The 23,183-nt window shown below is 47.7% G+C and overlaps 1 protein-coding gene across 32 annotated transcripts in view; it reads right to left on the bottom strand.

Annotated features, from left to right (window-relative positions):
• The window catches only part of lili (LMBR1-like protein lilipod), a 742,764-nt gene that overhangs the window by 553,547 nt on the left and 166,034 nt on the right, over positions 1-23,183 (bottom strand). For all 32 annotated transcript variants that reach the window (XR_012895090.1, XM_075894083.1, XM_075894063.1 and 29 more), the window contains one exon: positions 18,135-18,238. Coding sequence is in view for 31 of the 32 variants with exons in the window: in XM_075894083.1 (XP_075750198.1) it covers positions 18,135-18,238 (104 nt within the window). In the remaining variant the exon portion in view is untranslated. The remainder of the gene's footprint in view (positions 1-18,134; positions 18,239-23,183) is intronic.

The raw sequence follows: 23,183 nt of genomic DNA, 5'->3' as shown, positions 1-23,183 counted from the left end.
CGTATTGATGACTCCCTTGACAGACTTCGGCACGCTCGCTACTTTTCTTCGATGGACTTGAGGAGTGGATACTGGCAGATCGAAGTAGACCCAAGAGACCGAGAGAAAACCGCTTTTGTGACGCCAGATGGTTTATACGAATTTAAAGTCTTGCCTTTCGGTTTGTGCTCCGCGCCCGCGACTTTTCAAAGGCTTATGGACACGGTACTTTCGGGATTGAAGTGGAAGACGTGCCTAGTCTATCTAGACGACGTTATAGCGTTTTCGACCACTTTTGACGAGCATCTCAAAAGGCTGGAAGTTGTTTTACGTGCCATAAGGTTCGCGGGCCTAACATTGAAACCAGAAAAGTGCCATTTCTGTTTTCACGAACTTCAGTTTCTCGGTCACATCGTCAGCAACGCAGGCGTCCGGCCCGATCCTGGAAAAATTGCCGCGGTCGCACAGTTCCCAGTACCCTCCGATAAGAAGGCTGTCAGACGCTTCCTGGGCCTTTGTGCCTATTATCACCGGTTTATCGCAGACTTCGCCCGCATCGCGTCGCCACTAACTCGTCTCACAAGAGACAATGTTGCCTTTGAGTGGAAAGAAGAACAGGAGGCTGCCTTTAATGACCTGCGTCAAAGTCTTCAAACGCCCCCGGTGCTTGCCCACTTCAACGAAGAAGCCCCGACGATGCTTCACACAGACACTCGCAATGTAGGTCTTGGGGCTGTGCTTGGGCAACGGCAGAAGGACAGAGAAAGAGTGATCGCCTACGCAAGCCGGACGCTAAGACGCGCAGAGGCTAACTACTCAACAGAGAAAGAATGCCTCGCCGTAGTATGGGCAGTAATGGAATTTCGCCCGTACTTGTATGGCCGGCACTTCAAAGTTATTAGTGACCATCACTCTCTTTGCTGGTTAACTAATCTAAAAGATCCCACCAGCCGATTAGCGCGTTGGAGCCTAAAACTGCAAGAGTTTGACATGACGGTCGTGCACAAGTCAGGCAAGCGACATATGGACGCTGACTGTCTGTCCCGTTCACCCATTGAGTCGGCAACCCTACCTAAGGAGGAGGAAACGGCATTTCTCGGTGTCCTCGACACGACCGCCATTGCGCAGCAACAACGTGACGACACTGAGTTGCTTGGCTTAATTAACTACTTGGAAGGCAGATCTCAGAAGGTGCCAAGAGTTTTCGCAAGAGTGTTGTCATCGTTTCGTTTGCGGGGCGGAGTACTTTACAAAAGAAACTTTTCGTCGACCGGATCCGCCTATTTGCTCGTCATACCAGCAGCCCTTCGTACCGAAGTACTCAAAGCATGCCACAACGAGGTGACCTCTGGCCATTTGGGTTACATGAGAACGTTGGCCAGAGTACAGCAAAGGTATTACTGGCCGAGACTAACCACAGCCGTGAAGCACCACGTTCATACCTGTCTCGATTGCCAGCGACGCAAGTCACCACCGACTAAACCAGCTGGCCTCCTGCAACCCGTGCAGGTTCCAACAGCTCCATTCTACCAGATAGGCATGGACATTTTGGGCCCACTTCCTAGTTCTACTGGAGGGAACCGCTGGGTTATCGTCGCGACGGATTATCTGACCCGTTATGCCGAGACAAAGGCTATCCAGAGAGGTACAGCAGCGGAGGTGGCAAGATTTTTCATCGAAAATATTGTACTGAGGCATGGTGCACCAACCGTCGCGATCACAGACAGAGGAACCGCATTTACGGCACCTCTTTTGGATCACGTCCTGATGCTGAGTGGAACAACGCATCGTAAGACCACTGCCTACCACCCACAAACAAATGGGCTGACGGAGCGTCTGAACAAAACCATTGAAGACATGCTTTCGATGTACATAGACATTGAACACAAAAATTGGGATGAAATCTTGCTATACATAATGTTTGCGTACAACACGGCCAAGCAAGAAAGGATCCGCATGACCCGTTCAGCCGCGTTCATGGACGAGAAGTACGAACTATGTTAGATGCGATGCTACCGATCGACCCAGACGCCAACACGTTTACGGAACGCGCGGAAGAAGCTAGACAACTGGCACGCTTACAGATCCGCCAGCAGCAAGAGTACGATGCAGGCCGCTACAATGCTCACCGCAGAGCAGTTTTCTATCAAACTGGCGACAAAGTATGGGTTTGGACACCCGTACGGAAACGAGGACTATCAGAAAAGCTCTTAAGAAGATACGTTGGGCCATACCGAGTGCTGCGACAAATGAGTGACGTCATTTATGAAGTCGTTCCCAACAATTCGTGTAGTACAAAGCGTCGCCAGCACCATCCTGAACTCGTTCACGTAGTGCGCATGAAGCCTTACGTCAGCAAGTGATTGCGTGAGACTTATCTTTTAACAAAAACTGCACTATTGACTTCGCATCGGGTCGATGCTCTTTGAGAGAGAGGCAAATGACCCGTGTCTACATGTGGACAAAAACGATGATGAGGGGATTTAGTGGACACCAGGTAGTGGGCCTCTGGCTTGACTCGAGAACGAAGAAGAAAATATTGCGGCTCAGCTGTTGAGAACACGCTACTTTCACTGCCTCAAGGCGTACTTGTGCTTTGTTTGCGTTGTACTGCGACAATATATAACAGAAAGAAAGACAGAGAAAAGGTGACAAGAGCAAAGGGCACCTTAGCCTGACAGACTCCTGCTCCATTCACAGATTTGGCTGCAGCAAACAGATTATGTGCACAAAAAAGGAACATGGCAGTGTATTATCTAAAAACATAATACAACAAAGCAGAAATGCCAACTGAAATAAACCAACAAAACATATAGTGAACTACCATTAACACGAACTTGACTGAGACAAATTTTTACTTATACCAAACATGGGAACGATGGTGTGCTTTTACATCAGCTCAATGATAAAAAAAAATCTTCAGGGGAAACTCTGGTATTGTAAGAAAAAAATTTTTTATAATCATATCCAGATGAAATTTTTAGACTATGTATATTTTAACCTGCTATATACACTCCATTTTCTTTTATCTCAAGTAGTTTTAGACATATTTATTAAATAATGAATAGTCAGATTGGCCAATTATTCTGCAATTTAGTCATTGAATATCCCAGAAAATTTTATAAGGACATAATCTAAAACAATCAAGGATCACAACCATACTATCACTGCAATTTTAGCTCTATCTTTATAAAAGGTATTGCCATATTTATTGCAGTATTTGGAAACAAAACACTTTTCATCAGATTTATCAGCACATAAAAAAATGTTCTCCTGACAAAATATAAACGTTAGTAATTTTGTTGTGAATAAGAACTCATATACACTTTCAATTGCAACAAGAATCATTGAAATCTGATCACAAGATCAAAAAATACGGTGGGCAAAAGTATAGCACATAGGCAAAAAACAAATTTTGATAAAATGCAAAATGAAGTTTGAAGACTTGACATAGATTTAATTCTTGCCAAAAAAGCAACAGATGGGAATCTTTATTGCTCTAGAAATCACCAGGCACATAATATCTATCATTCTCCTTCACACGCCTTTTCTTCATGGCATTCTTGAAGTCTTCTGCTCTGGCATGCTTCTTGTCACATGCGGCTAGCCGCCGCTGGTCCTTTTCCAGACACCTTTCAACATCTGTGTAGCCTTGATTCAAATGCAGCCACTTCAAAATAGCCTCATAGGCACGTTTCCTTCCAGCATTGAATCGAGCAACTGCTTCTGACACAGCAGTTTCGACTTCTGACACAGCAGTTTCGACTGTGAAGAGAGAGAAGAGTTTGGTTTTTGGTACAAGCGACCAGATCATTGTATGGAAGCTCTCATTTGAATTTTAAGTCTTGCCTCTTTGACAGTGCTCCAAGAGCCTTCGCTCTGAGAGGTGAGTGTACAGCCGCAGACATGTCTGTGTAGAGCACGCGAACAGCCAGTTTTTGCTCTGCGGGTTGAAACCTTGGGGCAGTACCAGGCTCTGACGTGGTCAGCCTGACAACTAGGCCGTGCATGTTTCTGATACATGACTTAAGAGCCCGAAACTGCCTCAAGGTTTCGCCCGCAGAGCAATAACCTGCTGCTTGAGCGCTGTACACAATTGTGGCCGCGGTTGTACACTGTAAGAAGGGTTTTAGCGACATATTCAGGAAGGTTGTATCAATGTTTAGGAGGAGCCTGCTGCCTTGCCACTGCCTTGTTGTGTGCACACCATGAGTCTTGTCCCTTTGGGCACCATGACTGTTGTGGCTCTGTGGAAGTCATATGATACTAAGAGCCAAGGACAGCATTCTCCATCTCGTCGATGTTTCCCTGGTGTGCCTTCAGTGTCCAACCATAATTCGTAAGCTTTGTTACAAGCTCAGCCGTGAGCTTTCTTTTGCCACCGAGGCTTGGCCGACCTTCCCTCTTGCTCTTCTGCAGAAGGTTTCTCAGTGCAGCACCCATCCTTTTGTGCATGTGATTCCCACAATCCTCCTTTTCGATAGCCACGAAGCCAAATACTTGCTGTTCCTGAAGGCGATTGAAAGCACGGCTATCGCCATCACACAACATTGTTGGGTAGAGCAATCCATGCTTTTCGAGGGACCGGCGAAACAGAATTTCGGCAGCCTCCATTTAGCCAGGCTTGCTCGAATAGCTTTTTGGCACTTATGCCAAGCTCGCCACTCACTGTATCGAGGATCATCGTCCTTGGGGTCGATATCGCAACCCAAACAGAATTTCGAGAGAGCTTTGAAGTCCACCACATAGCCCGAAAACAGTTTTATTACAGTTCCCACACAAATGTGTGACAAGTTCTCCTGAGTGAACCAAGTCCGGTCGAACGAAACTGCGGTATTGCCGGGGTTTCCGAAGATCAATTTAGAATAGATGGCTTTCGCAGCTGTCACGCACTCACTCATAACATCCGCGGATGCATTCATTACGGCAGGGTTCATCTTGGTTTTCACGTAGTCTTGGTACATTTTGCTGTGCGTTCCACGAAGAGACACGTTCAGGGCCGAAGAAATGTTGATTAACACGGCCTGCCCACTGCCCGTGCTCATAACTGCACGAGCTGCAAGCACGTCGACTTCAAAAGGGTTGCAGGTCGCATTCGCCCCCTGTTCTCGGTGAGGTTCATCTGGTGCTGACATCTCTACAGACGACACAGTTCACCACCATATTAACTGACACTCCGTACTCGTGATCGCCAGACGAAAGGTTCAAAGGTCTGAAGCAGAATTTGCATTTCCGCCACCGGAGCAGTTTTGTTCAGCAGTGATAGGCTTAGCAGAGTAAACTCAGTGCCACAGCCCGCTGCTTCCAGGGACCCTCCTATAAGCGACTGCTTTCAGCGGATAGCTAGCTGACAACGAAGACCCCTGCTGTCGTCACTCTTCCACAAGATTCTCAATGGTCACTTTCTCTGCTTCTGTAACAAAGTGCGTATGGACGCACGTTGTTCTCCTGTCATTGACCACAGGCATCGTTTGAGCGACTGCAGCTTGGGTAGATATCGTACACTGGCTAATGCATGCCGCAGAGCTTGTCATCGTCGATTCACTCGACGCTTATTTAAATATCCGAGACCGACGCTTCAGTTTTTCGCAGTAGGCATGAGCTGTCATGAACTTGCGTCGACCGCCACCCATCGTCGCATTTAAACAATTTTTTTTCAATGGCGTCTCGCATCGTCGGGCAGACGAAATATTCAGTCGTCCAACCACAGAGCAGAATTCGCCCCACATGGTACAAATGTGCCAATGCTGTGCGAGTATTCCCCCTTTTTCGGTGGCATGTAGCTCCCCATTTGCCACACTTTGAGGTTTTTACTTGCTAAAACAGAATGAAGAAGTATTCAGCTTTCGAATTATTTCAAAATGGCCACGTTACGGCTAACGGTTACCGCAGACGACATTGAATTTGCCTATTATTGGGGAGGGGGCGTTTCAGAGGGAAAGTGATTATGAAACTCTCTTTAGAACAGTATAACAAAATAAATACCAATCATAATGCATTAATATCGCAGCAATAGATTTTTTTTGGATGTCCAGATTCCAAACACGTTATTTCGAAAAATCAATCTTTTTGGAATTTTTCGCTCTGAAGACCAGTGTCTCCACTTAAGATGAACTGTGGAGCAGGCTTCACCTATTAAGACAAACTTTTGCAGTGACTGAAAATGCTGGCAATTCTGCGCTACAAACATTGCAGTCTTGGTGAGACATCCAGGCGAATGGAGAAAGAGAAAAGCAAAAAGCGTTTCCTGGCGTAATTACACGAAACGAATCCTGACGCGGAGGAAGGGAGTGAGACAAGTGGAAAAGAAAGACAGTGTATAAAGCCCGCATCTCTCTTACTTCCAGTTTGCAAGTGGGGAGAGTACTGTCTTTATTAGTAAATCCAGCAACTGAATGAGTAGAGATCACAGTGGGGGGACCCAAGCCTCTGCGTCCTTTTGTATTCCCCTCACTTTCTTTGGTTCCCTTGCTAAGAACTGTTACTAGAGCCAACAAAGCAAGCTCTCTCATCATGAAAATAGTAGCATATGGACGCAGACGACAAAAAAGAAAAAGGAGAAGCACTCGGAACAAACACGAGTGCATGCATGGAGTAGCACACGGCTCGACGCTCATGATGTAAAACAGAACAAAAGACTACGGTTCGACAAGCTGGCATCGTTTGTGTGGCTACGTGAGAAGAAAGTCACATCAGCAGCTTTGAACTGTCAGCGAGAAGCAGGGGTTGTTCTGTTCTAGAGGCTGTGACACTGGCACTCCCTGGCATGGCCGTGGACCTCGACCATGTTTGAGCGAGGTTCCTCGGAGGTGCTGCAACTTCTTTGAACCGTTCTGAACGCATCTGCAGCAGTCCCCTTTCAATCGTTGGCCCACAGCGATTCCTGTGACACCAAGTCCTTCTTTCGAGAAGAGGCCAAGCTAATACAAGGCCCAACTGGCGAGGACACCCTGCCACGTCAACGGCGGCAACCGGGTAAAGGCTTATGGTAGCGTGACTGGCCGTCAAGCATCAGAACAATAATTTAAACAGGATCAACTGCATGTGGACGGGACACAAACAAGTTTGCGTCTTCGAGATGACAACGATGGCGCAATGGCAAGTTCAAAGTGGCCAGACTCTAGACAGAGACTGTTGTTAGAAGTAGCGAGAACTGCAGACATTGTAACTGCATTTTTGAAGGGTAGCGTTCTATGTAGGTTTTTACCGCTGCTTTTTTTTAAATTAAACCATGTTTGCAGTGCCTCTCAACATTCTCTCAATCCATCACCAATAGCACACATATCCGAGATCTGGGACAACAATTAACGAGCCTCTACAAGGATCAGATACTGAAACGATCAAAAGACTCCAAGATCATTTCTTTTCGTGCTATGTCACTGATACTCGGAGAATACGAAAGTGGACAGAGTGCTCGACGACAGTAGCTAGAGATGTGAGAGTGACTAAGTAGGAGACCTCGAAGTGACTTGAAAATGCCCAAAAAGAACAAAACAAGCAGATAGCACTGAAAGCAACAGAATGCAATTGGAGAAAAGAAACAGAAACGAGAGTTCAAACATGAAAAAGAGCTTTTCATATTAAAGTTGAGACTAGTGCAACAAAATGATTTTCTGCAAGACGAACAGAGTGTAACATCAGCATCCTTCGGCTAGCAGTTACCCAAAACCGCCCTAGAAAGTCAATGGCTTCACTTTGTGAAAGAAGTGATGACTTGGATGCCTACTTACATAGACAAGAACAGGCTGCCCTTGTTCAAGGATGGGAAACAAGAGTGTGGGCAAGAGCACTCAGTTTGTGCCTGGTTAGGGAAGGTTTAGGTGTTTTTGGTAGAATGCCCAGTCATGACTCCCTAGATTATGATAAGGTCAAGAAAACACTGTTGCATTATTGTTAGGTTGGTGGCAAAGGGATTCCGGGAGTCGTTTCGTCGGTGTAAGGCAGAGAATGCAGAGACAGTGAAGCAGCTTGTGTGCCACTTTTCAAAATATTTTGAAAGATTGATAGAAATGGCAAAATGTCGAAGAACTATACAAAGATATGTGGAATTGCATAGTTCTGGAGCAAAACTTGAGTTATTGAAATAAAAAGTGTATTCCTGAAAGAACGAAAGATAACCTTACTTGACAATGTAGCAGAGAATGCCGACCAGTACAGTTAAACCCTGTTAATACGTACCTGGCGAGAATGGCAGTATAACCACGCACTAAACATACTATACATTAGCCACCAGCTACAAATTTGCACCTCCTGGCATGCGCCCTCACTGCCAACAAAGGAAAAAAACTGAGTGCCACGGCAAATATTGCCTAAAGTGCCCACTTCAGAGCCATTTCTTTCTTTTTGCCAAAGTACAGAAAAGTTCCTGACTCTCGCACAATCCTCCCATAGCATGCAGTGGCGACGCCGATGTGCTTTTCGAAACTACAGCGGGATCCAAGATAGGCAGCGTGGTACAGCGACAGAACAAACATAATTGGCTGTCCGTGACAGTTTTTCTGTGGTCTGCTTTTCAGCGAAAACTGACACAGTTTTCTTTTTAAAACACGGTACACTCGCAGAGAGCCAAATCGTTTACTGCATAGCTAGTTGCGTGCAGCGCTTCGCTCACCCTGCGCACACCGTGACTGCCGATTTGCTTGCTCTAGAGTACACCTTCTCCGCTTAAGGCCATGCACAGATTCGGCGAGTAGCCTGCTGGGTTAACGCGGCGACAAATAGTTTTCCTCAGGTATTGCACTCTCGGCGATGCTCTACAGTCCTCGCAGCAGACAGAGACGCAACTGAGCTGTCGCTAAATAAGAACGTCCAGCATTATAATAGCTCTACGCTCGCTGTACGGTGCGCGGCTTGGCATAATACAGTAAGGTTTCTCGGTGCCCACGACCCGCAACGGTAAACTCCATAACAGCGAGCTGCTTGCGTTTCTATAAAGCGGTGTGCGCTTGAACACGGTCCCGCAAAACTAAGCGGCAGCAATCGGCGGCCCAGCGGGTTCAAGTAGTCGCCTACTAAAAGCGTGTAGTAGGCCTAAAGTGACACTACGCCACACGCGTGCCCGGGCAGATAACCAGAGACTGTGATAAGGCTTTTCCTTGGCAATAAATCATACCAGCGTGTTTGCCACTGGTCGCCAACTCGCCTTCGTTTTATCCCTGATCATTACTCGCAATGACATCGCTGCAATGGCGCGGAAGTTGGAATAACTTATCGGCTGATCCCCTCACTTATAAACACAATAAAAAACCATTTACCGCACACTGTGGCATTTGCGAGTTCAGTGGTGCAGTAAAATTTTGTGGCACAAAATGTTATCGTGGTACACAGTTAGTACGCACTAACCAGTAGGCATAGGCCAAACATTACGGCTCAAGCGGTCCGTCGAGCGGTCCGATTCTTTATGAAACCCGGTCAGGTACTCGTCACAACTACGTTTCAACCATAAGTACGCTTAAAGCGAATACGCACTAACGAGTAATACTGTATCTAAAGGCTCACGAACTTGGAAACCTAGAGAAGGCAAATGAGGATGGTGCCAAAGCAAAACCAGATGAGACTGAGGGTAGCCGTCAGGGGGTACCAAGTATGTCACAACAGCCACTCGGCTGTTTCTTGTGTAACCACATAGGGCACTGAGCCATCAACTGTTGAGCAAGAAATGCTCGTACACATCCTGAAGTAGTGTGTCAGTAGTGCAAAAGATGGGGACACTGTGCGAATGAGTGTAGGTCAAAGCCTACAGACAAAGTGGCCTGTATAGTGGACTCACAGGTGATGACATGAAAGAAGGACATTACAGTTAAACCTCGTTATAACGAGACGGGCTATAACGAAATAATGGATGCAACGAGCAAATCCTAATTCCCCTTGAAAGTCCCCATACAAACCAATGTATTCAAAACCTCGTCTTAACGAGGCAAAATTTGCCTGTTATGGGATATAACGAACAAATTTTGTTAGGAAGTAAAATTTTAAGCCGATGTCACGACAGTGCACAACGCGAATTTGAGACGGCGCGCAACGCGAGAACTGTATTTAGCAGTTCAAAACTCCCACCACGCACCCTCCAGCAACGCGCGCAAAGCAGATGGCACGTGCTGTTTCCGGAGGAGAGGTCGCTGCACGTGCGCCGCTTGGCTACAAGAAGCTGGCAAAGGCGAACCGCAAGGTGTGCCTTGTTTTAGATAACTGCACCGCCCACCATACCGCTGCCGTGCTTCAAAACATCGAGCTGCTGTTCCTTCCTGCCAACTGCCAGCAAAAAATACAGCCGCTTGACCAAGCCGTGATTATGTTGCTGTGTGAGGGCTGGGCGGGCTAGGCATGAAGGCTGAGAGGCGTTGTGAACGAGAAGAATGCGCTTTATTCGAACATGAAAACGTGCCGACCGCGCCGGAGGCGGGAGCGAGATTGATAAAACGTATCCCCGGCCCTCGCTTGGGCTTGGAGTTTATCTGAGTAAAGGCGCCGCAGGTGGCGCTGCCGATTAGATAGGCCGCTACGCTATAGTGCGCATGCGGGCGCTCACATCCGGCCCCTCCTTGTCTGACCAAGTCCCATTGGTCTAGGAAAGGAGCACTACTTGGTGGCTTCACTGCGAGAGAGAATAGTCCTTCAAGCGCTCGGGTGGGCGCTTTTGGCGGTGAGGTCGCGAGGAGGGTACCGCTGGAGGCAAAACTGCAGGGCCAAGGGAAACTGGTGGTTGAGATAACTCATTGCCAACACTGGGAGAGCCAGATAAGTCACACAAAGGCCACTCTTGGGTTTTCACAATGTAAGGCTCGACATAAGGTGGCACGTAGTGCTTGAGTTGAGAGACGTGCACTATCCTGTCTTGGAGTCGATCACGAGGACCTTGACCAGTTACGCGGCTAACGACAAACGTAACGGGTGTTTTCTGGTTGGTGATTTGGTATATTCCCTTGAATTTGGGTGCCAACTTTCCAGTTCCATCTGCTACAGGCTCTTGGCGGCGCACCCAGACGAACTGGCCGACTTGGAAGGAGTGGTCTCGATGGGACTGATCATATGCTGTCTTCCGTTTCCCTTGTGCTTCCTCGGTGTTACTTGCTGCTACGGCCCGGTTCTGAGACAGCATTAGGAGACGGTCTTGTAGGGTCCTGGCTGTGGCGGGACGGTGGCGTTGATATGGGAGCTTGGGGACGTATCCATACAGTAGTTCAAATGGAGAGAAACAGCTGCTGGCGCTATAGCTTGTGTTGATGGCAAAAGCAGCTTCTTCGAGTTTGCTTGCCCAGGAGGTCTGGTCCGTTGGACACAGCTTACGAAGAACGGAGACTAAAGTCCCATTGCTTCTCTCTACAAGACCATTGCTGGCTGCGCGGTATGCCACTGAATAATGAATCTCAGCACCGTGCATGTGCATGAAGTGCTTAAACTGGTGAGATTCAAAGGCTGCTCCATGGTCAGACATGCAGTCATCAGGACAACCAAAGCGGAAGAACACCGACTGTAAATGTGCTATAACTTCCTTAGCTGATGTTGAAGTTACAGCCGCTGGGACAATGAAACGCGTGGCAACGTCAATGACATTCAAAATGTACTTCTTTCCTGAAGCAGCCGGCATTGTGATGTGATCAATGGCAATTAAGGCAAAAGGAACATCCGACACTGGCATGAGACCCATTTTGCCAACACTTTTAGATATTGGGCGGTTGTTGCTTTGGCAGATCTGGCATGCTGTGACGTAGTGGGTCACTGAAGACGTAAGGTTTGGCCACCAGTAACGTTCTCTCACTTTGGTCAGTGTCCGGGTTACATCCATGTGGCCTCCACCGTCATGAACAACCTCCAGGACAGCCTGGCGCATCTTTGCTGGCACTACAATAGCTTGAGAACCTGAAGTCGCGTCACTATGGTACAGGATGTCATCAATTATGGCAAGGTCATGGTCCCACGATTCTGAAGATGACAGAGAGCGACGAAGGTCCTGGCACTCTTTGTCTTCTGCTTGCATAGCTGCGAGAGACTGTGTCTGATGGAGGACTGCTGCAGATAATCGTGACAGCATGTCAGCAACCACGTTTTGACGGCCTGGATGGTGCTGCACAGTGAAGTCGAACTCCGTAAGATCCATCAACATGGTCGTAAAACGACGTGAAGGCCTGATGTTGGCTGTTAAGCATGCAACGGTCCAGTTGTCAGTCAACAGGCAAAATTTCTTGCCGAGCAAGTAGTGTCGGAACTTGATCGTAACCGCCCAGTGGACACCAATACACTCCCAAACGTTGCTATGCAACTTCTTCTCTGCGGCCGTGAGTGCACGACTCGCATATTCGATCACAGTTTCTTTTCCACACTGTTTCTGAGAGAGCACAGCACCAATTGCGGTTCCTGAGGCATCTGTTGTGACTGTGGTTTGGGCGTCTGGATCAAAATGGCCCAGTACAGGTGCCTCTGTTAATGCTGTGCGAATTCGCTGAAAGGCTTCATTGCAGTCGCTGGTCCAGGCAAACTCCTCAGACCGTATGAGACTCTGCAACGGTGCTGCTATCCGAGAGAAATTCTTCACAAATCGGCGATAGAAGTTTGCTGTCTGGAGCCATGACAAAACTGCTTTGCTGTTTGCAGGCTGTGGGATTTTCATGATGGCTTCGACTTTGGCAGGGTCAGGCTGCTTGCCGTCCCTGCTCAAAATGAATCCGAGAAACCTGATAGACTTCAAAGCAAACTTACACTTGTCAAGTGAAACTTTGAATCCACTGGCAAGGAGTGCACCAAGTACTTCGTCGAGTAACCTTGCAAACTCGTCAAAAGTTGGCGCAAAAACCAGAACATCATCCAAGTACACCCGCACACCGCACTTTGGGCAATGGGGCTGCAGGTTAGCAAAAATTGACTGCATGGCTCGCTGGAAAGTGGCAGGTGCGTTCTTCAGCCCAAATGGCATGCGGGTCCACATAAAGGTGCCATAGTGGGTCACAAAAGCAGTTTTTGCCTGGTCTTCCTTACGAACGCGAACTTGCCAGTAAGCAAACTTTAGGTCAAGGCAGGCGAAGTACTGTGACCCAGCAATGTCATCCATGATGTCATCCGCATGTGGAAGTGGTTGCACGACGTTCACAGTCATCTTGTTTAGGGGCACATAGTTAACACAAAGGCGCTTCTTGCTACCTCGGCTGACAACCACTGCGGGGAATGCCCAAGGTCCTAAGGCTGGTAGAATGATGCCTTGCCGAAGGAGTGTGCTTATTTGAGCCTCAAGAAAACGACGGTCTGCAGCAGAGTAACGGTAAGGGGATCGACTGTATGGCACAGCATCGGGAAGAAGGTCGATTGAGTGTTCAACACCCTCGTACAGACCTAAGTCATCCTCTTCACGAGCGAATACTTCAGCGTGCTTCGAAAGAATGCTCGTGATTTCCCGTTGTTGATGTGCTGGCAAATGGCTACCAACCTGAGCGGCAGGCAAGGATGGGTCAATGCAAACCTCTATTGTTGAAGAAGCACCTCGCCTGCATTCAGAAGACGGGCCGTTGGTGTTTGAAACCTCATATTGACAAGATAGTGCTAACCACGGGGGTTCATCTGGGCCTGGGAGTGGCATTCGCTGGAGGCCTGCTGAGCTGTGGTGTCCAGATACATGGTAATTGAAAGATGACCCCTGGATCATAACAGCGTTCGACATCCTGGGCAACAGTCGCTCATAGCACCGCACACTTGTTCCTGTGGTGGGATGACGAATTTCAGTTGGCATGGGTGGCTGGAACACCAACTGTGCGTGACTGGCAGCAAACCAGTCTTCCCCCAATATAAGTGGCATGGCATTGTTATCGAGGACGGCGGCTTCCACCAAACCGGTGATGGGTCCCACAGAGATCTTCAAGCAGATAGCACCAGCAGGAGCCACTGTCGTTCCTCCAACGACAACTAGAGGGGGTCTGGTCCAGGGCAGGAGGGGCAAAGATCTGACAAGGTGACGAGAAACAAGTGTCACCTTGGAACCACTGTCTGGAAATGCGTCCACTTGGCCGCTTCCAGCAATTGTGGCGTTTACAAGGGCGCATTGGACCAGCGATCCATCAAGGGTCTCGGAAAGTGTGCTGTGAAGAGCTGGCGAAGGATGCGTTGTAGACTGTGTGGCAGTAGCTCTGGATGGGCACTTTGAAGCTAGATGTCCTTTTTGGCGGCATTGAAAACACACGGCTTCGGCCAAGTTCTGGCCAGAACGGTAGGCAGGAGCGCCGTGCCTCGTAGAGATGGTCAGGTACCGAGCCTCTTGTTGGTCTGGTGGTAGGGCTGCGATTCGCTGCGGCTGTCTTGTTTTGTCTGGTACCGCCTGAACATTCGTGCCCTCTTCACTGTGGTGGGGCACCTGTGGGCTTGGCATTACTAGTTTGGTGCTTGAATACCCTGGGCGTGGGAGTCGACGAGACAAGTGGCTCAATGTTTGGTCAAGCTGCGTTACGATGTCCATATAGGCGGCGACGGTTTCTGGCCGTTGTGCTGCTATAGTAGTGGCCAGGTTCTCGTCGGAAATGCCCTGAAGGGCGTACTCTATGCGCTGAGTGTCGGTAAGAGTGACTGGGCATCCCGAAATGAGCTTCAACTTCGCCAAAGAATAGTGGACCAGGTTCTCTCCGTGCGCTTGCACGCGACAAGTAACAGCTTGTTGCCACTGTAGTAAGGTTTGCTTGGCGCTGAATTGATCCAAGAAAGCTTGCCTGAAGGCGTCCCAGGTGGGACACTGACGGCCAATGACTGCTTTCCAATCCGCGGCTGCTCCACGGAGCTTTCCCAGAGCGACGGCGAGTACGGTTGAAGGCTCCCACGAAGCTAGGTTTCGAGTTCGTTCCAACTCTTCAATCCAGTGGGACGCTGAAATGCTGCCGTCTCCATTAAATGTAGGAAGCGGTGCGGACAGGTCTGGAAGGGTCGTGACCTGAACTGGCGCTGCAGCGCGTTGTGACACTTGAAGGAGCTGTTGAAGTAAACCCGTCAGCAACTCGGCACTTTGGGCTGCATCGAAGCTCGAAGGAAGCGGCGTAGTGTTCGGGCGCTGGCTGGACGCTGAGGAATCTGGGGAAGGCGACAAAGGCGTCATTGAGCGGTTTTGGGCTATATCGGCGAGGAGACGATTGATCACTTCTTCCTTCGGCCCCGTAGCGTCCAGGTTTCGGCGAACCAACTCTTCACGGAGGAAGTCTGCTGTAAAGCCGGCGAGGTCCTCAGGCGTAGCCTCGTTCCAGTTCACAAGCGGCATGGCGTTCACAAGAAATTAGCAGAAGGAGCACAAGACTCACGAGAGACGAAAAAGGCGGGCAGGTCAAGTTGGTTCGGCTCTGCAGGCGAGCTACTTCATCGGGCGGGTGGGCGTCAGCACGACGGTCGGCGAAACAAAAGGCAAAGGCACGAAATGACTCGGACGAAGCGGCCGAAAGGCGTATCGGGCGGCGGACGGTAAACGGTAAACACAGGACGGAGCGCCGCGCGGCTAGTCCGGCGGATCACTTCACGAGGCGGGCAAAAGGCGACGTTCCAGGCATGGTTCGGAGTCGACTGCGCCAGTTGTGAGGGCTGGGCGGGCTAGGCATGAAGGCTGAGAGGCGTTGTGAACGAGAAGAATGCGCTTTATTCGAACATGAAAACGTGCCGACCGCGCCGGAGGCGGGAGCGAGATTGATAAAACGTATCCCCGGCCCTCGCTTGGGCTTGGAGTTTATCTGAGTAAAGGCGCCGCAGGTGGCGCTGCCGATTAGATAGGCCGCTACGCTATAGTGCGCATGCGGGCGCTCACAGCTGAAGGCAGGTTACCGCAAGCGTGTGACAGACAGGCTCCTTTTCAACATGAGGATGAAGCGAGACACCGATGTTGACTTGTACGCTGCGCTCGAAATGCTTCAGGCGGCGTGGATGAGTGTGACGGCGACCACGATTGCAAACTGCTTACGACACGCCTCATTCGCCGCCGCGCCAGACGCCAGCGATGAGCCATCAGACGAGCCCACTGTGCCGGACGGTTTCGCCACATCAGACGAAGTCGCTGCATCATGGACGACAATTCGTGACGCCGGTGTCGTGCCTGACAACGAGTCGTTTTGCGACTATGTGAGTGCGGACTCGGAAGTGGTGGCAACGGAGCAGCTCCTGGATGACGATATTGTGCGTGCTGTCAGTGATCATAACGAAACCAGTGACGATGACTCTGTCGACAAACAGGAGACAAACATGCCGACGGCGTCGGAGGCATTAGATGCAGTGGACGTACTGCGCCGCTACTTCGGCGCTCACGAGGGCGGCGAAGATGGCTTGAACATTGTGGCCGCAGCTGAGCGAGCCATCGTTCGCATCAGGAAGATGCATCAACGTCCAATTACGGACTTCTTTGCAGCTAAGTCTGCCTGAAATGCAAGCTGTGTATTTTGAAGTGCATTAAAACAGGTGCATGACTTTTTCCTTTTTATTTGGGAATGCGGTTATTTTGTTGCATACCACCATGCGGCGGGATGCTATTTCGCCCGCTACTTTTTTGGGGTAAGTACAGTGCATAATATTTGCGGTAAATGCCTGCTACGGCTATAACGAAATATTGGTTATAACGAGCAAATAGCGGCGGCCCTCCAATTTCGTTATAACGAGGTTTAACCGTAGATGCTCATAAATGACTCGGGAAAGAATGACACTGAATTTTACTTGTAAGAAGATTGTTCACTGGTGGTTGATGGAGGGGTGCATGAACAAAGGGTAAGAGTGTTGAGACGTAGAAACACGACCATTATTTTAGAAAAAAGGAGCTTGGCGGCAGTTTACAGTTTAATGAGGAGGCTTCCACAGGCTTGGGTTAAAACTGTAAGCCAATATTACAAAGGTTGACGTGACTTTTGAAGCAAACAGGTGGGTTGACAGCAAAGCGCTTGCAGAAGCCCACATACGAACTGATATTGGGTAATATCATCGCGGCCACGAAAATAAAGAAGGGTGAAAACTGCAAGGCAGGCAAATCACTGGTGCCACGCATGCTAAGATGTGGCATACTTGCGAGTGCAGATGTCACTCGTGCTGTTCCCCGCACGACGCCCTGTCACTCTAGAGAAAAAAGTTGACCCCTGTACAAGTCAAGCCATGTGTATCTGTAATGCAGTGGAAGCAAGGAGACGTCCGCCAGTAGCAGCGCACGGGACCGCTTCACTAGGAATGTGGTCTTGGTGGTCATGGCATGCGCGATTGGCGTCGGACACAAGCTGCTTGCGCGGTTTTGTATTATACCTGGTGCTCTAAAACCAGTGCACTACAGGACTTTCAATCTCATTGGCAAAAAATTGCATGCCTCCACCGAAAACCTCGCACAAGCCAGAGAGCAAGGGCCCATCGCCGCAATGCTGCAAAAAAAGGCCTGCCTGAATGAAGGTGGCAGCTCGCATGGAATGCCAGGGTCCAACATATAGTGCTGGGTCATTCTTGAACTGTGAACTTTTTTTAGATAGCCTTTCTGGCATTCTGAGTGAATTTCATGCAGATTGGCTGAAGAGAATATTATTAAACATTATTTTTTACTCTCAGCCATATTTTTCTCTGTTCCTCGTGTTGCTCTGTTTTCAGAGTTTGTGAACTCAAGTTTGTGCGCTTTATGTAGTCTAATTATAATGAAACTTGGCATGCTTAAACTTTAATATGTTTGGAATTCAAAGAAAAAACTTTCAGAGGTCTCCATAAGCATATTGAACTAGATAATTTCAAAAGCTTGTTCATTGTGCATGGTAAAACTGAAACTCGGCATTCTAATTTATTTCTAGGCCAGCATACATAATTACACAGTGGCTCCTAGTTTTATTGAACTCATCAATTTGTTAGGAGCAATATTTGCTATTTTTTAGTGCTTTCTAGTGCTCACTATTTTGGCCTAAGCTGGCACAATAATGCATTGTTTTTACAAATGTATGATTCGAAAAATTTAACTAAATGAGCTATCAAAAAATGAAAGCAGATTTGAAAAGAGGAGCTCAACCTATAATGTAACTGGTGAAATTTTCATTGAACTGTCACAAACATATGCATAAAAAGTGTTTTGACAAGCATCTCCTCCTAACTGGGACATTTTTTGTTTCTGAATTTGTGCGGTCATATAAAAGCACATAAGTTACAGCATAGAGAGCAAAGCGCGTGTTCAGAAAAGCACTAGTACATCGTGAACTCACCTTTTGAGAACCCGGGAGTCCCTCTGATTCCGTAAACAGATACGCAAATGGCAGTAGAATGAAGATGGAGATGTTGGAAAAGAGAAATATCTCATTCCACAGTCCTGTAAATAGATGCAATATACAGAAGCTCTCAGAAAAGGGCGAGAAGGGTCACATAAAAGCTTCCATTAAGAAATTCCTTATTGTGCTGGAGCAGACATTTCGGCTTGTCATTTTGATATGTGGGGTTTAACGTCCCAAAACCACTATATGATTATGAGACGCCGTAGTGGAGGGCTCCGGAAATTTGGACCACCTGGGGTTCTTTAACGTGCACCCAAATCTGAGCACACGGGCCTACAACATTTCCGCCTCCATCGGAAATGCAGCCGCCGCAGCCGGGATTCGAACCCGCGACCTGCGGGTCAGCAGCCGAGTACCTTAGCCACTAGACCACCGCGGCGGGGCGGCTTGTCATTTTCAAAGCTGCAACTGATTTCCTTAGCACGGGTTTGTGTATGCTTCATACCCTCTCCTGCCCTCAAAGCACAGGAGCAGGAGGAGGAAAGGGCATCTGCAAAAAGGGGGAAGAGGACATGTGAGGGTGCCGTGGCGAATTGGGAGAGGCAGAGTGAAGAAAGTATGTGTTCCGGTTTCTTTAGCAATCTTTTTCACCAACTGTATAAAAACACAGCGTTACAGTACAATGATTCAACATTTCATTATCATCATCATCATAAGCCTGACTACGTCCAGTGCAGGACAAAGGCCACTCTAATGTTCCCCCAGCCAACTCGGTCCTGTGCTTGCTGCTGCCATTTTACACCCACAAACATATCTGCCCATCTAAATTTCAGTCTCCCCCTCACCCACTTGCCTTCTTTGGGAATCCAGTCAGTTACCCTTAATGACCAGCGGTTATACTGTCTACGCGCTACATGCTTGGCCCATGTCCTTTTCCTCTTCTTGATTTCAACTATGATATCCTTAACCCCAGTTTGTTCCCTAATCTACTCTGCTTTTTTTTTCTTGCTTTTTAAGGTTACACCTACCATTTTCCTTTCCATTGCTCTCTGCGTCATCCTCAATTTAAGCTGAACCCACTTTGTAAGTGTTCAGGTCTCTGCTCCATAGCTAAGTACTGGCAAGATGCAGCTGTTATGTACCTGCCTCTTAATAATCTAATAGTGCAATCTATTTGTCGAGATTTGAGAGTGCTTGCCAAATGTGCTCTGTCCCATTCTTATTTTTATAGTTCCTTCAATCTCGTGGTTCGGCTCTGCGGTTATTACCTGTTCTAGATAGACATAGTCTTTTTACAACTTCTTGAGCACTATTACCTATCTCGAAGTGCTGTTCTCTTCTGAGGTTGTTGCACATTACTTTCGTTTTCTGCAGATTAATTTTAAGACCTACCTTTCTGCTCTCCTCGTCTAACTCCGTAATCATGAGTTGCAATTCGTCCCCTGATTTACTCAGCAATGCAATGTCATTGGCAAAGCGCAGATTATTAAGGTACTCTCTATTGACTCTCATCTTTAACTATTCCCATTCTAAGCCTATGAAAACCCCCAGTAAGCACATGGTAAATAGCATTGGGGAGATTGTATCGCCCTGCCTTACAACCTTCTTGATTGGTATTTTGTTGCTTTCTTTATGAAGCACCATGGTAGCAGTTGATCCCCCATAGATTTCTTCCAGTATGTTTATATAAGCTTCATCGACGCCCTAATTCCGCAGTGTCTGCATAACTGCTGATATTTCTACTGAATCAAACGCCTTCTCGTAATCTATCAAGACTACGTATAGCGGTTGGCTGTATTCTGAGCATTTCTCTATTACCTGATTGGTAGTATGAATGTGGTTGATTGTTGAGTAGCCTGTTGGAAATCTTGCTTATTCCTTTGGTTGATTGAATTCTAATGTAGCCTTAATTCTGTTAGCTATTACCTTTGTAAATAGCTTGTTTACGATGAAGAGCAAGCTGATCGGCCTGTATTTCTTCAAGTCCTTGTCATCTCCTTTCTTATGTATAATGATGATGTTAGCATTCTTCCAAGATTCTGGTACTCTTCCTGTCAAGAGACACATTGTAAACAGGGTGGCTAGTTTTTCTTAACACAATCTGTCCTCCATCTTTCAGCAGCTCTTATGTTACCTGATCCTCACCAGCAGCTTTACCTCATTGTGTTTTCTCGAAGGATTTTCTCACTTATTCTCTCATTACTGGTGGGGAGCCATCAAGGTTACTCCTAGTTCGTGGTTCGGTCGTGGTTGACCCGTCTACTATACAGATCTCTGTAAAAATCCTCCACTGTTTTAGTTATCCTATCCATATTGGTGGTTATTTTGCTTTCTTTGTTCTTTCATCTGATTTTTTGCCTAACCCAAGTTTCCTCTTCACTGCTTTGATGCTTCCTCCGTTTTTCAGAGCAGGTTAAATTTTCTCCATGTTGTACCTTCTTACATCACATACCTTACGCTTATCGATCAACTTAGAAAGCTCTGTCAACTCTATTTTGTCAGTTTTACTTGAGGCTTTCATGCTTTGACGCCTCTAATGAGGTTCTTCGTTTCATGGGACATCTTCTCAGTGTTTTGGGTCTAACTACCGTAACTTTCACTGCACACTCCGTAATGATACTCATCAGATTATCATTCATTGTGTCAATGCTAAGACTGGTTTCCTCGATAAGAGGCGAGTACCTGTTCAGAAGCGAGACTGAATTCCTGTACTTTCCCTCCCAGTGCTAGTTCATTGATTGGCTTCTTGCGTATCAGTTTCTGTCGTTCCTCTTTCAACTTTAAGAGAATTCGAGACCGTACCATTCTATGGTCACTGCATCAAACCTTGCCAAGCACTTCCACATCCTGCACAATGCCTGGTTGTGCACTCAGTATAAAGTCTATTTCGTTCTTATTTTCGCCATTAGGGCTCCTGAGCATGTCCACTTATGGTTCCCTCATTTTCGGTAGAAGGTATTAAAGATCGGTAAATTCTTACGTTCTGCAAATTCTACTAGTATCTCTCCTCTGGCATTTCTAGTACCAATGCCATAATCTCCTACTGCCTGGTCTCCAGCCTGCTTCTTCCCTACCTTTGCATTAAAGGCTCCCATCAGTATAGTATACTGTGTTTTTACCTTACTCATTGCCGATTCCACATCTTCATAAAAGCTTTCAACTGACGCGTCATCATGGCTGGATGTAGGCGCATAAACCTGCACCACCTTCATCTTGTATCTCTTATTGAGTTTAATTACGATACCTTTCATTAATGCTATAGCATTCCTCTATGTTGCCAGCTCTGTTTCTGTGGATAAGGAATCCCACTCCCAGTTCCCTTCTGTCAGCCAAGCCACGATAGCCCAGAACGTGCCCATTCTGTAGCACTGTATAGGCCTCATCTCTCCTCCTGACCTCACTAAGCGCTATAACATCCCATTTAACACCCCCGAGCTCCTTGAATAGTGCTGCGTTGCAGATGTGACTGCCGCCGTGGTCAGTTGCTTTGCAGCCACTGAGGCTTGAGAGCCTGAATTATTGACGTATGAATGTGGGAGGTAGTGGCCAGGTGCTGCACCAAGGTGGTTAATCCTTCTATGGTGAGGGAGTGCGTTGTTTCACCACCGGAGAGCCTGCACTCCAGGTTTCCTAATGCAGTTCCATCAACACGCAAATTTTTTTTTTTAATCCGATTGGAAACTGCGCGGCACCGGGATTCGAACCACGGACCTCTTGCATACGAGGCTGATGCTATAACCACAACGCCATCGGTGCTACCTTTTGCGATTGTGAAGCAGAAACCGCAAATGCCTGCTAGGGGTTCGTGTGGAACACACGCGGCCTAGTCAGCTATTTCGTCGAGACACGCGGCCTAGTCAGCTATTTCGTCGAGAGAAAGATCAGGCCTCTTGTGGCAGATAAGGAAAGAACCTTTGCTCTCCTGCCGAAAGGGCTGTTCCGAGGCGAAAGCCAAAGAAGCGGTAAAAAAAGCACCTTAACTTTTTCCTTACCGTCCTATAGAGCATCGACCACTATGGATTGATGGTTTTAAAAGCCCGCCGAAAATAGAAATGCGCGCTCAAGGGCACTTAACGGCATTGTGGCCGGAAATATAGGAACTAATCTACACTTCTTTTTTCGTTGCGCTCAATGGACGAGAGCTCCCGTGCAAAAAGAAAAAAAAAAAAATTCCGCCATATCCACGAAGTGAATGATGATGAGTGGGCGAAGCTCCGGAGGTAAACCTGGTGAACCATGAATCCTTTGTACATTTTGCCCACTCGATTTTATTACATCGCTCCCCCTAGCGTACGTCGCCGCACTAAATCGAACGATTGCCTTCAACCAATGACATGCGCCATATGTGACATCATTCCTATTTTATAGGATCTTGCGTCTTTCATCAACTACAAGTACCGCTTTCTAGTTTATAACATCTTGCATCTTTTCATCATCAGCTACAAGTACCACCATCTAGTAAACACTACAAGAACTAAACGAGAGGTGGCTACATGCAGGAGACGGTACCGCCATCTAGTGAACACTGCAAGAACTAAACTAGAGGTGGCTACATACAGGGGACGGTACCGCCATCTAGTGAACACTGCAAGAACTAAACTAGAGGTGGCTACATACAGGCTACAGGGGACGCACAGCCCACGCCCTAAGGAGCTTCGCCCCTAAAAAGAGAGCGAAGGAGGCAGCTTTGTGTTTCACTACATGGCTCCAAAAGCGCATCACCTGCCGCCGAAGAAGAAACTTCAGAAACACGATTCCCCTGACTCTACTGCTCATGATCTTGATTTGAGCTGTAGTGAGGACTCTGTAGAAGAAGTTGAATCATCAGATCTCGACTCAGACAGCGATGATTCATCTCCACAGCCCGGACCTTCAACCCGTGTGTCAAAGTAAGTGTAGATTCGGATGTCGACGTTTTTATGCCGTGAGTGTGTTTTATAAGTGACGACACTTGTTTACATTTTTTTTACTAGGGTGTCAACTACCTATGGAGGCGATATTCTGCCGAATGCACCATCCAGAGTCAAGTTCTTACCTAAACGA

This window comes from Rhipicephalus microplus, chromosome 4 (genome assembly GCF_043290135.1).
Source record: "Rhipicephalus microplus isolate Deutch F79 chromosome 4, USDA_Rmic, whole genome shotgun sequence".
Lineage (NCBI taxonomy): Eukaryota > Metazoa > Arthropoda > Arachnida > Ixodida > Ixodidae > Rhipicephalus > Rhipicephalus microplus.
The sequence above is the reverse complement of the archived record's forward strand: the minus strand, read 5'-3'. Positions and strand labels throughout refer to the sequence as shown.